The 22,261-nt window shown below is 50.4% G+C and overlaps 6 protein-coding genes across 6 annotated transcripts; 4 read left to right on the top strand and 2 right to left on the bottom strand.

Moving 5' to 3' along the window:
• Positions 1 to 3,346: 3,346 nt before the first annotated feature.
• GGS25DRAFT_515670 (uncharacterized protein) lies at positions 3,347 to 4,408 on the bottom strand (the record flags this gene model as incomplete). The annotated part of the gene is made up of 1 exon (XM_049263105.1): positions 3,347 to 4,408. One exon carries the CDS (start codon positions 4,406 to 4,408, stop codon positions 3,347 to 3,349), a length of 1,062 nt encoding a protein of 353 aa, XP_049114236.1.
• Positions 4,409 to 6,850: 2,442 nt separating this feature from the next.
• On the top strand, positions 6,851 to 13,229 carry GGS25DRAFT_524964 (uncharacterized protein; the record flags this gene model as incomplete). Its single annotated transcript, XM_049264705.1, has 3 exons — positions 6,851 to 7,345; positions 7,417 to 13,015; positions 13,078 to 13,229. 3 exons carry the CDS (start codon positions 6,851 to 6,853, stop codon positions 13,227 to 13,229), a joined length of 6,246 nt encoding a protein of 2,081 aa, XP_049114235.1.
• An 844-nt stretch (positions 13,230 to 14,073) lies between these two features.
• On the top strand, positions 14,074 to 15,873 carry GGS25DRAFT_505147 (NAD(P)-binding protein). The gene is made up of 3 exons (XM_049262190.1): positions 14,074 to 14,416; positions 14,518 to 15,194; positions 15,376 to 15,873. Exons 1-3 carry the CDS (start codon positions 14,380 to 14,382, stop codon positions 15,487 to 15,489), a joined length of 828 nt encoding a protein of 275 aa, XP_049114234.1. The 5' UTR covers positions 14,074 to 14,379; the 3' UTR covers positions 15,490 to 15,873.
• Positions 15,874 to 16,113: 240 nt separating this feature from the next.
• On the top strand, positions 16,114 to 17,448 carry GGS25DRAFT_534334 (carbohydrate esterase family 1 protein; the record flags this gene model as incomplete). The annotated part of the gene is made up of 3 exons (XM_049265761.1): positions 16,114 to 16,672; positions 16,767 to 17,195; positions 17,240 to 17,448. The coding sequence occupies exons 1-3, from the start codon at positions 16,381 to 16,383 to the stop codon at positions 17,446 to 17,448; spliced, it is 930 nt and encodes a 309-aa protein (XP_049114233.1). The 5' UTR covers positions 16,114 to 16,380.
• A 209-nt stretch (positions 17,449 to 17,657) lies between these two features.
• GGS25DRAFT_430630 (ketoreductase) lies at positions 17,658 to 19,961 on the bottom strand. The gene is made up of 6 exons (XM_049258654.1): positions 19,499 to 19,961; positions 19,296 to 19,438; positions 19,177 to 19,228; positions 18,749 to 18,881; positions 18,385 to 18,675; positions 17,658 to 18,311 (listed from the first exon to the last, which is right to left on the bottom strand). Exons 2-6 carry the CDS (start codon positions 19,339 to 19,341, stop codon positions 17,775 to 17,777), a joined length of 1,059 nt encoding a protein of 352 aa, XP_049114232.1. The 5' UTR covers positions 19,342 to 19,438; positions 19,499 to 19,961; the 3' UTR covers positions 17,658 to 17,774.
• Positions 19,832 to 21,670, top strand: GGS25DRAFT_430660 (FAD/NAD(P)-binding domain-containing protein). Its single transcript, XM_049258655.1, has 2 exons — positions 19,832 to 20,514; positions 20,601 to 21,670. Exons 1-2 carry the CDS (start codon positions 20,013 to 20,015, stop codon positions 21,527 to 21,529), a joined length of 1,431 nt encoding a protein of 476 aa, XP_049114231.1. The 5' UTR covers positions 19,832 to 20,012; the 3' UTR covers positions 21,530 to 21,670.
• The last annotated feature ends 591 nt before the right edge of the window (positions 21,671 to 22,261 follow it).

Here is a 22,261-nt window from a genome sequence, read left to right as displayed (position 1 = left end):
GATCTGCGAAAGTCGGCCCCGCAAAGCTTCATCGCGGAGTCGGACTTCATCCAATATTCCGATGTTATTGCCACTGGAGAACTTACAGTAGCAATGAGTTTATTACCGTATGTAGATCACTACCTTAGGTAGGTATCAGGTTTCTGGGGTAATGACTGCATGTTGACCTCAAGGTATCATGACATCATATTTCTTGAGTTGTTATTGTAACGGAGGGTGGCACGAGAGTTGGGGCTTAGAAGATTCCAGTGATAGCTTGGTTATCCTGGAGTGCTCCTTGCCAGCTGTAGTCAGCTAAAAAAAAACGTCTTTCATTGAAGCGATCTACCGAGGCACTTTGATATTGCCCAAGTTTCGACGGGCATGAAGTCGGGCTTCGTCTTTCACCGTAGTAGGTACCCCTCGACAATCAACCAGGAATTCTGCGAGTTATGCCGGCAACACTTCCACTTCCGGAATCTCCGTTAAGTGGCAGCCTAGTCTTATGGACACGGAAATTTGCAGGAAGTCCTCAGGCGTGCTTTATACTGCTATGCCTTCTGCAGGCTCGTACGATGCGATGAAGTTTATAGTATCTGCCGCCCTATACAACACGGCCACTTGGTATGAGTTCATGTGCGATCAAGCAAGGATTGCTTGATCAAGGACCTTGAATTAAAGCTGAAGGGCATGGTTTACACACCGCAGTTTGGGGTGTTCGCTGTAGAAGGTATCACGGATTTGAGGCGACCCTCCGAAATATATCCACGGATGCTTAATGTATGTCAGGGGAATCAGTATCAACGTTTACTTCGCTCCGCTCTACTGCGACAGATATAAAGATGATGGACCTCCCACCTACCTATCCTTATTGCAGCCCATGAAATTGACCATACTCAATCAACCTGCGCTTAAACACGGTGTTATGCTTAAGATGATCCAAAGGTCTCTCCAAGATGCGGCAACAATGTAAGGGAGCTAGGATATCAATATAATTTGGTTGACGTATTGTGTATAGTGCAAGATAACGGCGAAGTGGAATTAGGAACATTGCATTCATGTGCTGCAACGCTACCGTCACCATTACTGTGGCCTTAGCCCTCATAGTATTCGAGGGCTACTTGGACCATGACTGCTGTAGCTTAGTGGTTGGTGAATCTAGGCCTTTGGTGCCCAAGGAAAGGCCTTGTGAGGTCTATATCGGATTTGAGGGTGGTAGAATAGGAGCCTACTCGACTAGAAAGTTGGTGGGCGTCAAAGAGGCTGGTGTCTCTGGAAGTATATTCCCCTTAAACGTCCGTTAGATTACGGCCCCCAGGAGTTACTGTTTCGTTGTTGGACCATCAATTGCCAACCAATAAATCCAGGTTACATTGACTGCAGTACAGGTATCGATTGTCCACGGATCTTCAGCAGAGGACATGTTGACCTCGGCCCGAAAGAGACCTGTGCCGAACTTGGTTTTTGATCATAGTAGACGGGACTCCAGCGTGTCAGAGGAAAAAAAAATACACGCTCTTCCTGGGATCATTGACGAGCTTAGTAGGGGATAGGCAGATGAGGGTGGGTTCAGCCTTTGGAAGAGCCGATTGATGGAGGACCTATGTTGGAATACCAGCGCATGATGCTTGTTCACTACCCTAACGAGGTTGTCTCATGGGAGTTATGGTCCTGAATGTCTTTGGCCTGTTGAGTCGGAACGAATGTCGAGCATGTCGAAAGGATTGACGCTGTTGCGGACGGCATCTCAGGTGGTGCAATCCATCTAACCTGCTGAGCTATGACGAGCTCTCATTATGAAAGAGACCTTGGGTTTGACAGCGACAAGCTGAAGGGGAAACAGGGAGGTTATCTCTACACTGGAGTAGCCAGATGGATAAACCTGGCTTCGCTCAGCCGTGAATAGCACACAAGTATGGCCATGGTTGAGTTGGGAAACGTGGTTTTCAGCGAGTCGGCTTGGTTGAGGAAGATTCACACGAGCCCGGGTTTGACTGTCGTACTAACACGGTTTACCTGTAGCATATCAATAGTCGGTATTGTTTGGCATACATCTAATACTTTCATATTGTTGCAAGGTAACGTTCTTCTCTGTCGTTTACGCAGAGTAGGAGAAGTTGTGCAAAGAGAAAAAGTAGAAGTCAACTAGAATTCAACTACGAGAATGCACTCATAATGGGTCTGGCTTGATGAGAATGCAGCTGATGATGACTGCAATGCCTGCACCTGGGGGAAAGAGGTTGGTGGAAAATGCATTCAAGTTGTCAAAATAAGGAGAAGATCTATTTACACCTACTAATATGCTTAAATACAATTTACGGAACGTCGTTTATCCCTCCTGGTGTAACCTGCATTCTCTCCAAGGAGAAGGTGTAGCCTGATTGATTTATATTGGTACATACCGTCACTTGAGCCACCTAGGGTACCTTAGGTAAGGGCATCATATTGATTACAGCATAACATTTGTTGCGATACTACCTAGTACATTCTCTATACCGTGATAGACCAATCCCAAGAAAAATACTATGCATTACTGAATCCATCACCACCTGAAACTACTTCGTGATCGGTGAGTATGTAATGACTAGCAATATTTCCACGCAACAAAAACACTCAAGACAATTCCTCCCAAACCACGTGACTATTCACAAAACGACAATCCATGGGTTCAAATAAAGTAAAGGGGGGGATCAACACATTGGATGAAATTGATGGATTCATTAGGCACTTTATAATTTGATTGGCTATTAAAGGTTTCCATCGAAACCTAATGCCTTAAATAGACATGCAATTTGCCTCCTCCCATTGACGGATGACTCATGCCAGAGCCAAGATTAAGAGGCTATCCTAACGTTCGCTAGTAGGTAGGTTCTATGTATGTATGAAGTAATAAGGGGTAGATCCGAACGAACATCTTTCGGATGGATCTGGGAGAGCACCAGATGTCACATGCAACACTATGAACACTTATTGCAATTGTCTCGCGCGCATTGGCTCAGCGAGTCCGCTATGGTTCTTCTGTGGTTACACGTGTGTTCGCGCGCCTAGGTAGTAGTCTAACCTAGTGTAGTGCGCTTTTTGATGGTACATATGCATGCAAGTGTCTACATTTGTCTCAGGGTACCCATCTATTGGACCCTATCATGTTAGGGCTGAAGGAGCGACGGGGGGGTATCGGCGGCTGACGTTTCAAGCTTGTTTGCCGGAGCCAAGGCAGGTATGCACTGCATGATAGATGCCTTGACGGACAACACTCTTAGCCCTAAACACATCATCGCCTGTCATAGGTCCAAGTAGTTTAGAGGGTCATGGTGCATCAAACTCAACTCAACTCATCGGCATCATCGTCAGGAAATAATGCACACCGTCAGTTTCTAGGATCCTCTTCATCTTCAGGCAGTTCTTCTCCTGCCTCCAAAGCCTTTTGTCTCTTCCAAGCCTGTCGTTCCTTCTTCTTATCTAGCAGCTTGTTCAGCGTTTTGGCAGTATTGAATACTCCTCCCGTACCCGCGCTGCAGGCAGCACAGCTCGGATCTTTCCGGTACCTTTGTAGAGCACAAGGTAGGCAGAAATAATGTTGACATCTGGTCACTATAGGCTCCTTGTACGGGCCCTTGCATATGATGCAGGCGAACGGAATCTTCTCTAGCAGAGCTTCTTCGGCCGGATCCATGCCATCATCGTCGGCATTTCCATCGCGGTTCGCGCTAGCAACCACTTTCCCTCCGACGTTCTTCTTGCCCTTGGTGACATTCTCCCATTCTCGGTCTAGTTGCCAGCCTTGCTTGTAATCCTCACGAGCATGTAAAAACTTGCAGTTATCGCCGAAGCCGCAGAAGCCCGTTTGCTTATAATCTTTGCACACGTCGGGCGCGAAGTCGGTGACCGTGATGGTTCTGATGTTGGTCGCGGCTTTGATGGGCCCGACCGTCCGATTCGGTGCATTCGGATTTCTCTGTATGTATTTCGCCTGATTCGCTAGGCCTTTGTAGGTACCATCGGGTTGTCGCGTGACTTCTGGTGTGTCATTTGATTTGGGGAGTGGCCGTGTCTTGCCTAACAAATTCGCGTCTTCATCGAACCAGTTGGTTTGCTTAGTGGCGTCGTTTGTGCTGGTAATAGGTACGCTACGGTCGGCCTCGAAGATAGTGGCGCCGTGATCTTGTTTGGTACGTGCTGCGTTGTCTTTAGATGAAGCTGTCACGACGGCTGTGTTCTTCTTGCGCCGCTTGACTCGTTGTCCTGCCTCATCCTCAGATGAGGTATAGTCATCGTCATCGCTATCGGAATTGGCAGGAGGAGGTGTTGCTGGACGTTTCCTAATATTTGCCTTGCCTTTCGCGCCTCGTTTCTTGAAGATGGCTACTGGAGCGATGGGAGCATCTGTCGCAGCAGCAACAGTAGTGCTTGGAGGATCCCCGTCGGCCATTCCGTAGGGAAGGGGAATGTCGGGGAATGCTGCTTCTTATTTTCTAGCTACCTAAATAGGTACTGATTTGGTTCAGTCGGGATGAAGCGGATTAATTTGAATGCTGTTTTTCTCGTTGATTTGCGTCGGAACTAGAACCTTGAATCTTGATGAAATGTTTCAAGGTTTCTAATTAAACAAGAAGTTTCGATTTCTAGAAATTCAATCCAAACATTCTAGAATTGCATAACCGTAATATTACTAATATAATAAGGCCAAGCTAGGCTTAGCGTATTGGAGCTGTCCGACTTTTATGGGGAGAGCTTGTCGGCTTATATGAGTTGACGCTAGTCCTTAATAACATTAGATTACTTTTCAGATCTGTAGTGCAACTACTGTTTGTATGTACTACTCTGGGTATGTATCATATAACTTAAATGTTGTAATTACAGTGTGACCGAAACTCACGCTGAAGAATTGCTTTTTTCTCTTTTCTTAATTCAGCCTTGCATCTATTGTTCTTGGTATCGGGAGTTAAGATTGACAAGGGGGTCAATTAGAGGCTGGTAATGGTGGATAGTATTTTTAAATTTGGTTCTTGACAAGTACTTTATGCGTAACGTTCATGGATAATGATTGGCTATTTGTGACTCTTCGTTACCCCATCGTCCCATATTGTTTATGTTTATGCATCTAAACAATAGAATGATAGCTCGCATATGTACATATTATTAATTTAGGGCAGCAAATATCTACTATTAAGTACCTACCCTACCTATATACATGGAATCCCTGGTGCAGCTCAAAAAAATCCCAATCGTTCAACTCCACAATTCGTCACTGGCATCCACTAACGCCAATTCTATTGTTTAATTCAGATTTCCCGTCTCTTTTTCTATCCTCAAACAATTGTTCAACATCTTACTGTTGACCTTCCCACCCCTCCCTCTTGTTTCTTCCCGCCTCCCTTCTTCCCCCTTCCGAGCCCCGTCCCATTCCCGTTCCCGTTCCTGTTCCTATTATTTGTGAGACAAGCCAGGTCAATTCCCAGGTTTCCAAATACTCTGGATCTAGATCGTATCGTTGGGCTCATTGTTTCTTTTTCACGCAGGACGCGTTTCTGTCGTCAACATCGTATAGTATCCTATTACATGCGAAGTCCCTGCATTTCCTAACCTACATACACTCATTTGATCACTCGTTTCGTCACTCATTCATTTGATAATATATTTTTTTTATTCCCCCTCCCACACACATACATAGCAATTGTCATCTTTTTTTTCTTCCGTCCCCCCCCTTTCCCAAAAACTAAGACAAAATACCGGCGACAACTTGGTTTCTTCTTCTTTCCTGCAAGGACTTTGGCTTTTTTTTGTCCGTATTAATTGTTAATACCGTACGCTCTTTGTCTTCCTAATTGTCTCTGCTCTGGTCGGACGTTGGCGCGTTTACTTGTTTTTCGACAATTACCTTCAAACCAATTCGCTACTACGTAACGTTTGATTCGAATCAATACCTCCTACCTCGTCTGATCCTCTAAATACTACATACTGCCTAAGAGGTACCATTCTAGGTACCTAAAAGATAAATCGTTGGGTACATTGATGTATTGACAACATTGATCGGCCTATGGAATTCGAGCTACATAGGTACTTGCAGCTGTGCTAGGTAAATTGGGAATTACTTGTTGTATTTTCCTGTACGAGTGCCTACATCACGCGTATCTCCTGTGCAACCGTCGACTTGTTTAGACCGTTATTTGGCGCGTTGTGTACCATCACTACCGCATTTCTTCCTACATATCAGCAATTTTTTGTCGACCGCGCACTGTATCAACCTGTCAAACTCTAGCGCGATCTCGCCGTTGGAATTGATCCAGTTACAATTCCTCCGCCAAGTTGCTGAGCTAAAGTGCTGAGAATTCCAGTGCATTCGAATTGAGCTGAGACCCTGATTAAGGAGAAAAGAGAGCCAGAGAGAAAAACATCACATCACCGAGGCATTCATTTCGATTGACAACGAAATTACGGAAACTGGCCAATTAATTGATTTTCGGATTTTCGGATTTTCGGGTCATTTTCTACTTCTCTGACCATCATCCAACTCATCCATCAGTGTCAACGTCACCGTTGGGCATTGTCCAAAGTAATCCACACCATTTGAATCCTTATTGGTGTGCGTTTTGCATGCTGGGCCTGCTCACTGCCACTCAATCGGTCCAGACTAACTAGGCCATTTCTCTTTGGTGGTTGAACCAGGGGCAACAACTGCAAGCCTTACTTTAGCAACGGCCACGTCAAGAAAAAAAAAATCATAATCATCATCCAAGCGACTGACCAAATTTCCTGTGCTTTATCACCTGCGCGTCCTTCGCGTCTTTATTAGGCTGCATGCCGCAAACCTAATCCAAGGGGGAAATTGCCTTCTCCTTGGATTTTTGACAATCACCACCCCGCCACCGCTATGGCTTCCCTTCGTGCTAGCGGCGGTAGGTCGTCGCCTGCTCCTGTCATGTCCAATGCTTTGACTGGCCCTGTAGAGCCACAACAGGATCCTTTCAACGCGGCAGTCGCGTCTCCACCGAATGCCAGCCATCAACGATTTTCCAACTTTGACTCCCAGATCTCCGCACTCGGTCCCAATGCTTCACCCGCACAGGCAAAACGAGCCTTGGAGGCACATCTTGCCGAAACAGATCGACGGATGGAGGAAGCAGGAAAACTAGGTACTGCTTTAGTTCAGCAACGCAAGGACCTGAGTGAACGGTTAAAAGAGGTTGAAAAGATGCAAACTGAGGGACAACTCTCAGATGATCTTCGCCAAAAGCTGGTTGAAATTGAAAAGGATTATAATGAAGTCGCTAGAGAGAGTGCACGAGCGTTTTTGCCAAAGCAGAGAGTTCCTAGTAATGAAGCTAGTGCTGGATCGCCCTTTGTGCCGGAAGGCAAGGGCGGCAGGGTAAGTCTTGAGCATCTTTGCGATGGATTCCGACAATCAAATCCCACATGCTAACTCTTATCACCACGTAGCGCTCCGTGAGCCCTTCTAAGTTCGAGGCCCAGGCAACCGGATCTCCAACTAAGTTTAGTGTGCCCAACCGCAAAGTACGGAATCAGCCGTCGAACCGAATACACGACATCGAATTCGCTGCCGAGATTAGTACATCCTTAATTGCCCAAGTCCGCAACTTGCAAGGCTTGCTAGCTGAGAAGGAGGAAGAGCTGAAGGATATCAAAGCTGAGAGGTCTAAACTCGAATACGAAACCGAAGGCTTCCAACAACGAGTAAAGGCCTTAGACGAGAGTGAGCATCGCTACAAGGATGAGAATTGGAACTTGGAGACTCAAATTCATGATCTCCTGGCCAAGGAACGAGAGGCTGCAGATCGCGAAAAGAAGCTTACCCAGGCTTTCAATATTCTCCAGGCTGAAAGGAATGCGGTACAAAGGGAATTGGACGAGGCCAAGTTAAGCCTGTCTAAGCTCAGTGAGGAAGTTGCCGCAGCCAATAAGCAACATGACATAGAGCTTGGTACCGCGAAGCGAAATATTGTCATAGCGGATTCTGAGCGCTCCGCGCTGCGGAAAAAGATCGATGATCTTACCGGCCAGAACCAAGAGCTCGCCAAGGCTGTTTCAGCTTCGCAGAGAGCAAAGTTCATCGAACGCGAGTCAATTCTTGGCATGAGCGAGGAAGATTTCGAGACTGCGAACGACAAATCGACACCCGATCAATCCCCACCACAGTCCCCTGTGAAAGGTACCCCACGACACTCCATGTTGGAATCAGAAACGCTAAAGACCTCTTTGGGACACGCCCAGCGTACAATTCAAGGCCTAAGAAACAACGTCCATCGTGAGAAGACGGAGAAGCTTGAGCTAAGGCGAATGCTCCAGGAAGCTCGCGATGAATTAGAGAAAGTGCGAAGCGAGCCTCCACCCCAGAGCAAGCGTGCCCGAAAAGCTGAGGCCAAGGAGCTTAAGAAGCCTCTGAGATTGCTTGGTGGCCTGCGTACTGCCCGAAGTGAAGTCTTATCAGAAGATTCCAATTGGGAAGATCAGCCTGAATCCATCAGCCCCACTCATGGCTCTATGGCGTCTCGGGGATCGAGCAAGTTCCAGTCAGTATCGGAGGAACCCTTTGAGACGGCCAACGAGACGAGCGATGCCGCGTTCGAAACAGCGAATGAGCCTGTGACCGAGACAGATGACTTCCACACAGGCGAAGAGTTCTCCAGTGACGATGCCGAAACTGAGACAGAGACGCCTTCTAGGCGGCTTACACCAAGGAATAGACCTAGCTTTACTTTCGGCCAGCGTAGCGGATCCATGGACAGCACAGCATCGACCGAAGATGATGAGTATGCCTTCAACCCTGATATAAGAACAACGCCTACAATGCTTCCTCCGCTTCAAGCAAGGTTCCCGCTCCGCGTAAGCCGCGGTGCTTTCCGCCGTTCAAGACAGCACAGCGAAGATGCGCCATTCACTAGCAGTCCACCAAGTCTCGCAAGCAGTAGCATACGGGGTACTCCGAAACAATCCTACAGCTTGGCAGCTGAGTTGGGAGATTTCGATGGCAGTGATAATGAATCAGCCCTATCTGCTACTCCTAGTCGAAGATCGCTTAGGGCTAGAACAGCGTCACCTCCGCCTGCACTTCCGCCAATGCCTAGGGCTATCATGATTGACAACGGAACAATGACAGATTCTAATGGTACCAAATCCCGTTCGTCTTCAGACGCTCATGCAGTCGAGATTGCAGCTCTGCTAGTTCAGCACGACAGGGCTTTGAGGGAAATGACGGATGAAAAGGCTGCTGAATACGCTTCCGCTTTGGAGGAGTTAAAGAGCCGGCACGCGGAACAACTTAGCAAAGCACAGGCTGAAGCTAGCTTAGCTCACTCGCAAGAACTTGAAGTCCTCAAGGCAAACCATGAAGACGCAATCAGCAAATCCATCGCCGAGGTTCACGCCACACATGCTCAGGAATTACAAGCTCTAGGATCAACTCATACCACCGAGTTAAGCACAGCTCTCTCTAACGCCCAAAGTGCCTATGCACAAGAACTGGAGGCGCTTAAGTCAAGCCACGCCGAAGAACTTAGCAAGGCTCTTGCCAACGCGAGCGCAACTCATGCACAGGAAATCGAAGAGCTTCAAACAAATTATGCCAACCAAATCACTAAGGCAGTTGCGGAAACTCAAGCAGCTCACGCCCAGGAGTTGGATGCTTTGAAGGCTGCTTTCGCTGAGCAGTTGTCGCAGCAAGAATCAGAGAACAAGGCGGCTCACGATGCTGAATTAGAAGCCCTCAAATCCTCTCATACAGAGGAGGCTTTGACAAGGGAGTCTGAGCTCAAGGCTGCACATGCCTCCGAGTTGGAAACCCTAAAGGCGAAGCATATGGAAGATGTGAACAACTCACAGAGCGAAAGCCATGCCCACCACGCATCGGAGATTGCTGCGTTAGCTGCAGCTCATGCCAGCCAGATCACTCAACTCAAGTCAGAGCTATTTAATGCCCATGCCCAACAGGTCCAAACCCTCCAAACCGAATTTGCCGAACAGCTTGATAAGACCAGACAACAATCCGGTACAACTCACTCAGAGGAGCTTAATGCATTGAAAGCAAGTCATTCGCAACAACTCGAGGAAGTGAAGAGCACCCTAGCAGCGGCACATGCTGAAGAGTTAAATTCCGTGAAGGCAGCTCATGCCAAGTATGTGGATGATCTGAAGAAGGACAACGAAGCTCAACATAGTGCGGAGATTGCTGCGCTCATTGCATCCCATAGCAAGGAGATTGAATCTGTCAAGGCTGAAGGCGAGGCTAGATTGTCTAAGGAAATTTCGGCTCTGAAGGAGCTCCACGCCCAGGAAATTGACTCGCTAAATGGCCAACATGCCGTTACTCGTGCTCAAGAGCTACAAGCCTTCAAGGCGGCTATCGACAAGCAAACCGAATCCTCTAAAGCCGAAGGTGATGCAGCACTCACCCAGCAGATCGAAGCCCTCAATGCTGCTCATGTTGAAGTTTTGGAGGCCCAAAAGCGAGACAGTGAAAAGTCGCAATCCCAGGCCATAGAATCACTCAAGGCTGCGCACGAAAGGAACGTCGAGGTCTTGAGGAATGAGAATGCCGCCGCAAGAAGCAGAGAGTTGGAAGCAGTGGTTTCCAGCCACTTGGTGGAGTTAGATGCTTTGAAACAAGAGCATGAGTCCTCTAAGTCCAAAGCGCTTGAAGAACTTCGCCAAAGCCATCTTCAAGAATTGGCTGCTTTAAGCTCGGAGCACGAGTCAGCTAAAGCCAAACTTTCCGAACAGCTCAACGAATCTCATTCTCGGGCGTTGGATAATCTTCGCCAAGAGGTCGAGTCATCCAAGGCTGCCGAGATTGCGGCCTTAGAAGCCGTCCATGCTGACAGTCTGCGTGCACTCAAGAATGAGCATGAAGTAGAAATGTCGCAGAAGCTACAGGAGCTAACCGAAGTCCACGCCGCCGAAATCGAGAAGTTGGCAGCTGAGCACGAAGCGGAATTGTCGTCGAAGTTGCAAGACTTGGCAAACATCCACTCACGAGAGTTAGACACCGTTCGACACGACGGGCATATTTCGCAATCCAATGTCGTTGCGTCGTTGACGGCTACTCATGCAAAGGAACTAGAGAGTCTGAAGCTGGAAAGCGAAACTGATCATTCACAGGCACTAGAAGAGCTTAAGATAGCCCACACAAGAGCGTTGGAAGAGTTTAAGAAGGAGCGCGATGCTGACCAGGCCCAAGCCCTAGAAGCTCTCCGTGCAAGCCACTCACAAGATTTGGCCCGATTACAGCGCGAAGCTGATGCCACACTCGAGAGAGAATTGAACACTCTCAAGGCTGACCACGCCAATGCCCTCGAGTCCTTCAAGGAGGAAAGCGCCGCAGAGAAGGAGCATCTCCTTGCTACACATGCTGCAGAGCTCGAGGCTCTTCGAAAATCGCTGGAGGACGCATTATCACCTCCTCTGGGCTTCTCCCGCATGAACTCAACCGAAACTGAGCCAGTTGAGACTCACCGTCGACCACAGACTCCAACTTCCGCCGCCCTTGGGTTGTCTGGACGAAAGGGCGACAAGGCTCGCACGATCGAAATTGCTGAGGATGATACTCGTCAATCCCCGAGCGCCATTCCTGGTCCCGAGACCCCAGAGTCGCAGCGTCCCTTCAAGGAGTTATCAACCAATACCAATGTTCGCCCTTCACAGAAACAAACGGTCCACACCTTCGACCAGAGCTCACAAACAACCCTTACCTCGGGCGAGCTTCATCGCTTACTCAACCAAGGTCATATGTCTCAAGACTCAGTCACAATTAAGACTGCTAAAGGTGAAGTCACCGTGACGCCTTTCGATGACTCTCAGGCGAGGCAAGAAGCGGGCGAATCTGGACTTGAGACCCTACCTGCTCGACGACCGGGTAGCTCATCTAGTGGTATGCCACCTTTGCCTGCCAATCACCGCGAGGCGATCGAAGCCGCGCGAACGGGCTCGTCTAGCGGTGGGAAGGGAACAATGGCACCTCCTATGGTTCCTGCATCGGCCTTCAAAGCACCAACTTCGCGGCCAGACACCCCAAGCAGCAAACGTCCCATGTCCCCTCTCTCGGCCAGAGGAACTCCAACTCCCCGAGCAGGGAAGAGTATGTTGCCTGGTCGCCTTCGCAGCAGACAATCATCCGTATCGTCATTCGCATCTGAGATCGATACGAGGTTCAACAATCGCAACGAGATGCCCTTCGAAGCTGCAGGCTTCGGTCCCAATACTGATCCTCGTATGATTCAAGCCATCACGCAGACCATGATCGGTGAATATCTGTGGAAGTACACGCGCAAGACTGGTCGTGGAGAAATGTCGGAGAACAGACACAGACGGTATTTCTGGGTGCATCCTTACACCAAGACATTATACTGGAGTGACCGTGACCCAGCTGCCGCCGGTCGATCTGAATTGAAGGCCAAAAGCATTCCTATTGAGGCCGTGCGTATAGTGGGCGACGATAACCCTATGCCGCCGGGGCTTCACCGAAAGAGTCTTGTCATCATTTCCCCCGGTCGAACGGTCAAGTTCACCTGCACAACTGGCCAACGGCATGAGACTTGGTTCAACGCACTCTCTTACCTGTTGCTGCGATCGGGTAATGAGCCCCAGGTGGACACCGAAGAGGTAGCTACCCAAATCACGCTAGAGGATGTAGACGAGTTCAATCCCTCTACCACTCGACGCCCTACGAACGGCAACCGTGCACGACCGCCGCCGTCTTTGTCCTCGTATAACTCTAGGACTACACGTGGCCACGAGTCACCTAACCCGGAGCTTTCTATGAACATTCCAACGCTCACTCCCACACGAGAGAGGGAAAGCATCCGCAGCGGTAGCACCCTGGGCACTTTGGGCAGATTAAGTGGTTACTGGAAATCGAGTACGATGAATAGTTTCAGCAGCTTAAGAAGCAGAAGTCACCTGCCCCAAGATGACGCCATTTACGAAGCCAGCGAAGTACCTGACAGCGCCGAGGATTTAAGAAAGATGATTGAGCAGCAGGACCGTGAGTCTGACAGGCTCGAGAACGTCAGAGCCTGCTGTGATGGTAAGTAGTTTTGTCCCAAGTCCCGAGTTACTGTACAACGACATATACTAACCTTTAAACAGGGAAGCATGATGTTGGGACACTATCGCACACCAAACGTGGTGGTCGTCTCAGTAGCTTGCACTCGCATACTCTTACTCACTCTCACACACATACTCATCCTGGGCCATCAACAACCCCGACTCCTTCAGGCACGACGCAAAATCGCACATGACATGATCACCTAACTTGACGTGTCATATCGTGGCAGCACCGAGGCTTTTACTATTCTAGCCAATCGCTCATTATACCACGTTCAACAGTCCGGCTTTCTCTGCTACGAAGACTCATTATGGATTCTTACGATGCCTACGACAATCGCATTTTCTTTTCTCTTTGCACGTCATTTTAATTCGAGTCCATTCGTTGGGCCTGATTCTACGGGAACCTGTCAGTCACCGTAGTTAGGATTACGATTGCATTCATTCATTGCGTTTAAAATTGTGCCAACATACCCGAAGCTATTTTTCTCGGAATCATTCTGGAGTTAGGAGAAAGGACCTAAGGACCGTTTTATACTTAGCTGGCTTTTCGGACATGGGCATTCAACATGGTACGTAGGCCACTAGGGGAAAAAAAAAATCAAGGAGTAGAATGCTCGCAAGTTGCATGACTCTAGCTACGAGAAGAGGGAACGTGGTTCCTTCATTGAGCGGAGTGCCTGTATATGAGCTGAGTTTCGCGCTACACGGTGTTGCCTTTTATCTTGAATGTTCTTGGGTGGATTGGTCAAAGGGAGGGCATTCATTGTATGTCGTTGTTATTAGAGAATTAGCAAGGGGTACAATTGTTAAATGAGATTGGTTTCTTTTTAGTCATAGTAAATACTGTCTCTCGCAGACATCGTTAATATCCTGTTGACCGCCTAGGTGGTTTATTCATCATCTCCGGGTGATGAGTAAAGTCTGAATGATGAATAGCACGTGGGCCGACGCTATACTAGGTGAAGAAGGACTTAAATCCGCGGGCTTCAGGAGATAAAGCTCACCTACCCACAAAATCTTGCCAATGACATCCAATCGGCCTTCGCTTTTCGTAGTTGCTATAACATCTCCTAATATCCGATTCGACGCCCAGCTTAAGGTCGTTACAGCCGAGCGCGAAGCAAGCGGCGCGAGTATGCATGTATGTATGAGACACCTAGAAGAGCTTAAGCCTCAATGAAATTATTAAGCACCTATTCAGGTGGCAGGTAGGTACTAGGTAGACAGCTTGTATATAAGACATAGAGGTCTGGTAACCCTCAAGAATAGAGGTAGGAATATAGAAACTCCAACCCCTTTTCAACACTATTGAGACCAATTACAAGAACATCAGGATTCACAATGGCATCTGACAAGAAAATTGTCCTAGTAACGGGTGGTAAGATAATCCTCATCTCATTCGACACTACCTACCTGGGTACCTAGTAGGTGCCTGCTTTGGATGTTTCCATAAAAACTAAAGCGTCATCACCTCACAAGGCAACACCGGCCTCGGCTACGAAACCGTCAAGGCCCTGTACCAGACCGACACCCCGTACGAGCTCATCATCGGGTGCCGCACCATCTCCAAGGGCGAAACCGCCATCGCCACCCTCCGCACCGAAGTCCCCCAATCCCCCTCCTCCCTCAGCACCCTCCACGTCGACCTCGAGTCCGACGCATCTCTCGAGAACGCCGTCGAATCCATAGCCTCCCGCTTCGCCGGCCGCCTCGACGTCCTCGTCAACAACGGCGGCGGCACCTTCGACCAGCACGTCCCCGCCGGGAACCTATCCCTCCGCGAGGCGTGGAACAAGTCCTGGGAGACCAACGTCACGGGGACGCACGTCCTTACGACGCTCGCCGTGCCCCTCCTCCTCAAGAGCGCGGACCCAAGACTCCTGTTCATCACGAGCGGGACCAGCGCGCTCAAGGGAACGGAGGATAACGTTACCCCGGCCATGCAGAGGCTTAATTTCAACCCGGAGCCCGGGTGGCCGAAGAAGGAGCTGGGGCTGTCGTCGTACCCGGCGTATAGGGCGGCGAAGACGGGGCTGAATATGGTGATGCGGGAGTGGAATCGCTTGTTGATGAGGGATGGGGTTAAGGTGTGGGCGGTTTCGCCGGGGTTTCTGGCGACGGGGCTGACGGGGGTGGGGAGGGGAGAGATGCTGCTGGTAGGTTTCTTTTTTCTTCCTCTTTTTTTTTTATTTTTTTTTTTTGTGGGTGATATGGATGCTTACCTACTTACCTATCTATGCCCACCATTCTTCACTGCATGTGGTGATAGGAATGGTATCTGTATTAGTTTGTCGAGATGATGAAAGACCTTGAATGCTAATATCTTGATTTCTACAGAAAGGAGCTAGAGATCCAGCAACCGGAGGACAGTTCGTCAAAGATGTCATTCAGGGGAAACGGGATGAGGATGTTGGACTGGTGGTTGGCCCGGGTCGTGTGCAGCCTTGGTGAATGGGGCAATGAAGGCGTTGGAACTTACCTAGATACCTAAGCATCCAGACCCCTGGGCTGGCCCCCCGTGTTGTTGTACAACACATTTGATTATTACGGGTAATGATTACAAGATGCATGACTCCTAAGTAGTTCAAAAGTTGAGAAAGCTGTTGTAATTAGGGTTCTTTACCTAAAAATAGGTCAACGGCGATCCAATTTACAAAGTCATCTATTCAACCCACGAGAGCGTTTGACGTTTACAATTTGTCTGCATCGTCCCTGGTCTACGATACTCGGTGGCGCGGGCCAGACGCGTAATCAAACATGCTACATACTAGATTGCGGCAAAACTCATGTGTATATATATTTACCTCTACCTAATTCAAGGCTGGCAATATCCAGGTGAATGAAGACATCTACTAAATAAAGCCTAGAACTGTCAGTTAATGTAAATAAACATCTCACAGCCGCCGATCCTAACCGCCGCGAATATATCAAGCGGCTAGCAATGCAAGGTTAGTATTTGACATTATATACCTAACCTAGGTCATACTTGGACCCCTATTCCTTTCCCCAGCTTCTCCGCAAAATGATGTTGCAGTTCCTTATTAACCGAACATCCGCGTTCCCAATTTGGGTCAGGGCCTAACCCGTGGTCAATTTACCGGCTAGCAAGATTAGCCATAAGAGATGGATAAGTGAAAGGGAACATTCGGGAGAATGGCAGTGGCCACATGGAATGAATGGGGACCGCGAGGATAGTTGGCGAGGGCGAGAAGATGTTATATACCTATATATATCCCTTGGAACTCGCCCACCGGACTTCACAGGGAGTTTTGTAGAAGAGAAGAAAATAGTTGCAACTTACACGCCAAGGGAGAGATAAAGAAAAGAAAAGAAAAAGGAAAAATGAAGGTCCTCGCAACACTGTCAACTCTGGTTGCGCTTGGCAGCTGCCAAGGCATCACCAAAGTCGGTGACTTCACCGGCGGTCCCACGAACCTAGGCATGTACGTCTACGTGCCGAAGACCCTCAAGACGCCGGCGCCCATCATCGTCGGAGTGCACCACTGCCAAGGGTCCGCTCAGGGATACTCCACCGAGACTCACTACCAGCCGTTGGCCGACACCCACGGCTTCATCCTCATCTACCCCAACTCCAAGTCTGGCGGCGGCTGCTTCGATGTTGCTTCTGAGGCTAGTATGTGTTGTCCCTTCTTAAGTCCACCATATCCTAGGTGATGTCCAAACAGTAACCTACAAACAAACCAATTACTAACCTTGTATCTTCGCAGCTCTCAAACATAACGGCGGCGGCGACAGCCAGACCATCGCCAACATGGTAAAATACGCCATCGACAAGTACGGCGGCGACCCAGAGCGCGTGTTCACGACGGGCACCTCCTCGGGCGCAATGATGACCAACGTGCTCGTCGGCGCCTACCCGGACGTCTTCAAGGCCGGCTCCGTCTACTCCGGCGTCCCCGACGGCTGCTTCGCCGTGCCCGGGTCCACCGCCACCCAGGACCCGCCCGGATGGAACAACCAGTGCGCGAACGGGCAGAGCACGAAGACGGCTGCGCAGTGGGGAGACCTCACGCGCTCGTACTTCCCTGACTACACGGGCCCGAGGCCCAGGATGCAGATTTGGCACGGCACGGCGGACGGCACGCTGCGGTACCCTAACTGTGAGTTCCCCCTTACCCAACCCCCTATTATTATAGGTAACGCGAAGTTGCATGTGTACTAATCGGTCTTGGTAAACCAGACCAGGAACAGATGAAGCAATGGTCCAACGTGCTCAACCTGACCACGTCCAAGGACACGCCCAACACGCCGCAGAGCGGGTACACGCAGACGATCTACGGCGAGGGCGACGCCACCACCGCGCAGCTCGTGGGCTACAGCGCCAACGGCGTCGGCCACAGCGTGCCGGTGCACGAGGATGTCGATCTGAAGTTCTTTGGCATTGCGTAAGTGATTAACTAGGTAGACTCCTAGGTGCTTATCTGAGATCAGAGGCATTGCAAAAAATAGTCGGAAAAGGGGAAGAAATAAGATGGCTGGCATGTTTTTAGTATCTGTTCTCAGGAATTAGGTAGTGTAATGAGACATCGCTTTGCTGTATGAATTGCTTCGTTTGCACGTAACTTAGGTAAACAACTCTTGTTCCAAGAACGTGTAGATTCGTATACGGATTTCCGATCTCTACCTTCCAAGTCGTTAAGTACCCAGCCTACCTCTACCCCTATCCAGAGATAGGGGGTATGCACTTACTTTACCGACCTAGGTGACTTAAACACCTAGCTCAGCCCCTCCTCCTTCATCCTCAGTATCGACTCCACCGTATCCAGCACACACTTCTCGAGCCCAATATACTCCAACCCCAGCACCTCCCTGCTCCTGCTATTGTCAAACATAAACCCCTTCCCCCCATTCTCCTCCGTCGGGAAATCGTCCTCCCCGTCCGCCGGCGGCAGCAACGCCAGCTCCGGATGCGCGCTCCTCACCACGTCCGCGATCCGCTGGTTGCTCAGATGGCCGCCCACGACGTAGAAGCGCTTCCCGGCCGCCTCGGGGACGGTCAGCGCGCGCAGGTGCGAGAGCGCGACGTCCCGCACGTCGACGAAGGTGAAGACGGGGGGCTGGGTGGGGGGCAGGCCGGAGGCGTAGCGGCCGAGCACGATGTCCCGGATCCGGTGGTTGGATGTGTTCATGGACGAGAGGCTGGGGAGGCGGCGCTGCAGGGGCCCGAAGGTGAAGGTGCAGTTTATGACGACGAGGGAGAAGGGGGGGTGCTGGGTGGCCATGAAGGTCCAGGCGCCTTTTTCGGAGAGGGTCTGTGGGCGGTGTTAACAGGAAACCATGTCGTGGTAGATAGGTATGAGTGGGTTTGGTAGGTAGGCTGCTTACCTTGCTGACTACGTACGCCCGCGAGGGGTCCTGCGCATCCTCCCACGTCCAGGGCGCCCAGCACGTCTCGTCGTAGACCTTGGCGTGGTTTAGGGGGTTGATGATGGCGGCGCTGGACGACGTGATCACGACGCGCTTCACATTGGGGGCGTAAGTCTTGATGGACTGGAGCAGCCCTATCGTCCCCTTTATGGCGGGATCCAGGAACTCCTTGATGGGGTCTTGCACGTCGAGGTGATATGGCGATGCTGTGTGGATTACATAGTCGATGGTAGGGTCGCTGGTTAAGAGCTGTTGTATGTATAGTGTTAGAACTACAATCTAGGAATATCTGATTTTCTTGAGACAGATTGCGTGAGCTTACAGTATCGAAAGCACCCTCTTTGGCAACGTCCTCTACGATAGCGAAGGAAATGTTGGACTGCTGAGCGGGCTTGGCAGATTCTATTATTCTCCGGCCCTTCTCTTCTGATCTTGCTGTCGTAATAACTTCAAATCTATGATACAGCAATGTGTTAGTAGGTGTGACGTCAAATAACAATTGGGATAGAGGATTTGATGTTCTTCATCTAAAAGTTATTTTATTTGACTATAAGAAAGTTGAAGAGAGAGAGGAAAGGAACATCCGTCAGGATGTTCCTGCCTTTATATAGTTTTCTATGGTGGATACTTCAAATGGTGCCTGAGGCTCAAGAAGCAGGTGCGATCTTGGAGGCTCCAAGGATCGTATCCACCATGACAGTAGGCTCCAAATATGGTCAAAGGGGTAAGTAGACAGATGGTACAACTTACCCATAATCTAACAGTGAGTCGATGATATGTGACGCAATAAACCCGCTCCCTCCTATACGATAGAAGTACCTGTCAGTATATTATAAACCTCCGGATTTAAATCGAGGTAGCTCGTTTACCTGTTACCAGGACTTTTCCCTTCGACGCGCCAGTATAACTTCCCATCTTTATTAAGTTGGCCTTATACTTATTAAGATCGTGCCTCAATTGCAAAAAGAAAGTAGTTCTTCTCTAAAGAATCTTACGCGAGATCTGGGGATACCTAGGTATACATAAGACAGGCCAGGGCACGAATAGGTAAGCAAGCAGGGCGGGTACTCGCCTTTTGGACGGACGCCATTCCTGCCGTCCTCCCATCCCCATCCTCCCACCCACCAAAAAAAGGAAAAAAACAACCGTCGGTGTTCCGATACACCTACGCAACTACCCCAACCTGAGGCCGATGAGGGCGACACACCACACATGGCACACATGTTTAACAACGCACGAGCGCATGAGCGAGGCGTTACTAGTAGGCGTCACACCGCACTCGCTAATGCGGCGACTACATAATATGCAGCACCGCATTGGAGGTGCAGTCGTGCCTGGAAACGCGCAACGTGGGATAAGCCGGGAAGCGCCGTCTGAGGGACTTTTTACTGAATTGATTGTTTCAGCTATGTCGTGAATATATTTATACCACGACGGCTCATTTTACCCCTTCCGAAACATACATCTTCGACTTGTTCTCGAACTTTGGCTAACGTGTCTGTGCTTCGTAGCCTACTAGGCACCTAGTACTGCACTTCCACATACCTCAAGACACTCCCCGAGTAGGCAACCTACCTCCCGCCACAATGCCCTCCTCCACAATGCCCTCACCCCCCAAACCCCCCATCCACGTCGCCATAATCGGCGGCGGCATAACCGGCGTGATCCTCGCCCTCGGGCTCCAGCACCGCAACATCCCCTTCACCCTCTACGAGCGCCTGCCCGCCCTGACCGAGCTCGGCGCCGGCATCGGGTTCAGTCCCAACGCGGAGCGCGCGCTGGCGCTGGTCGACCCCGAGGTGCACCGCGTGTACAAGCGCGTGGCGCCGACGCGGGCGGGCGGGCTGATGGAGTACTTTCAGTGGGCCGACGGGCACGGGTCGAACGAGGTGGTGGCAAGGCTGGCGATCGGGGTCGATGCGTTTCAGGGGGGCAGGAGGGCGGATTTTGTGGAGGCGTGGGCGGCGCTGGTGGAGGGGGGGAGGGTGAGGTTTGGGATGGAGCTGGTGGATTGCAGGATGAAGGAAGGGGGGGACGGGAGAGTGGTGATGAGGTTTGCGGATGGGGAGGAGGAGGAGGCTGATGTTGGTAGGTGATGCTTGATTTCCTTCCTAAAAAGAGAAAAAGAAAAGCAAGAAAAACAACAAAGCTGACAATACTACCCTCCCCAAAAGTCATCGGCTGCGACGGCATCCACTCCCTAACCCGGCGCCTCATCCTCGGCCCCTCATCCCCCTCCTCCCGACCCTCCTACACCGGGAAATACTGCTACCGCTCCCTCGTCCCCATGGCGCACGCCACCGCCCTCCTCGGCCCCGCGCGCACCACCTCGCGCTCCAAGTCCCTCAACCGCTTCCTGTACCTCGGCCCCGACGCGCACGTCGTCACCTACCCCGTCGCGCGCGACCAATTCCTAAACGTCCTGCTCGTTGTCACCGACCCGGATCCGACGTGGCGTGGGGGGAAGGGGGAGGGGGAGGGGAAGGAGCGGCACCACACGGCGCCGGGCGACAAGGAGGACGCGCTGCGCGCGGTCGAGGGGTGGAACCCGGCGATCAGGGCGCTGGTCGGCCTGCTGCCCGACGCGCTGCAGAAGTGGGCCATCTTCGACATGCACGAACACCCGGCGCCGCGGTACTACGGGCTGGATCAGGAGGGGGGAGGTGGTTGTGGTTGTGGTAGCCTGCTGGCGGTGGCCGGAGACGCGGCGCACGCTGCGGGCCCGCATCTAGGGTCTGGCGCGGGTTTCGGGGTCGAGGATGCGCTGGTGTTGGCGGAGCTGCTGGAGGCGGTTGGGGAGAAACTACAACTACTCCAGCAGGACGAGGGAGAGGGGGGGAAGGAGAAGAAGAAGAAAGCGGACCTGTGTCGCGCGGCGCTGGTCGCGTACAACAATGTGCGCTACGAGCGCACGCAGTGGCTCCCGGGCGCGACGCGGGCGGTGTGCGCGTTGTTCCATGGGCAGAACGAGGCGGTCCGGCGCGATGATTGGGATACGGTGATGCAGGAGACGAGCAAGCGGTTTCACACGATTTGGGATTATGATGTTGGGGAGATGGTGGAGGAGGCGCGGAGGGAGTTTGAGAAGGTGGTGGGTGCTTGATCTGCTGTACCTACCTATCTGTCTATGTAGGTAGGTGGTTTGGTAGGTCGGGTGCCTACATGGACAGTGGTAAAATTGGTAATTGGTATACATAACGAAAGGGGTATTCCTGGTGTATGGTACTAGCCAGGCCTGCGAAATAGCACATATAAATGCCTAACCTAGGTACATAGCTGGTGAGCATACTATCGATCACATTCCTCACACCTGCCAAGCAGATACGTTCGACTGGGCAGTTCAAGATGTACACCCAAAGTAAAATAATGATTGGATTTATTATGCCTATGACCGAATCTCCATCCGTGATTCCCACCTAGGTACCTTATTGTGTACTGGTAACCTAGTAGCCTTTGGTAACTCGTACAGATAGCTTACATGGACGCCTTCCCATCCAGAGCCCCCGTTTTTAAATTCCGCTCCCCAAAAACCCAGTTCATCGTATCGTAAAACCATAATTGGTAGGTATTAAGTAATTGTTGGGTATCTTGAAGTCGCTGAAATGGTAAAATGATATGATAGATAGTGAAAATTTGGTTGATAATACCGATATCAACCTTCTCGGTATGGTGTAGGTAGATGCAGGTATACTTGGCGTGTGCGTGCGAGGTGAAGGTGGCGGTGTATGTTAGCTTAGCTTCGGACGTATATACACATAGCTAGGTAGCAAATTTATGTAGATAGATGAGTGGATGTATTTTCCCTAGTAATCCTAGAGATGTGGTGGCAAGGTAA

This window comes from Hypoxylon fragiforme (assembly GCF_022984875.1).
Source record: "Hypoxylon fragiforme strain CBS 206.31 chromosome Unknown GGS25scaffold_8, whole genome shotgun sequence".
Taxonomy (NCBI): Eukaryota; Fungi; Ascomycota; class Sordariomycetes; order Xylariales; family Hypoxylaceae; genus Hypoxylon; species Hypoxylon fragiforme.
Note: the sequence above shows the minus strand (reverse complement) of the source record. Positions and strands in the feature narration are given on the sequence as shown.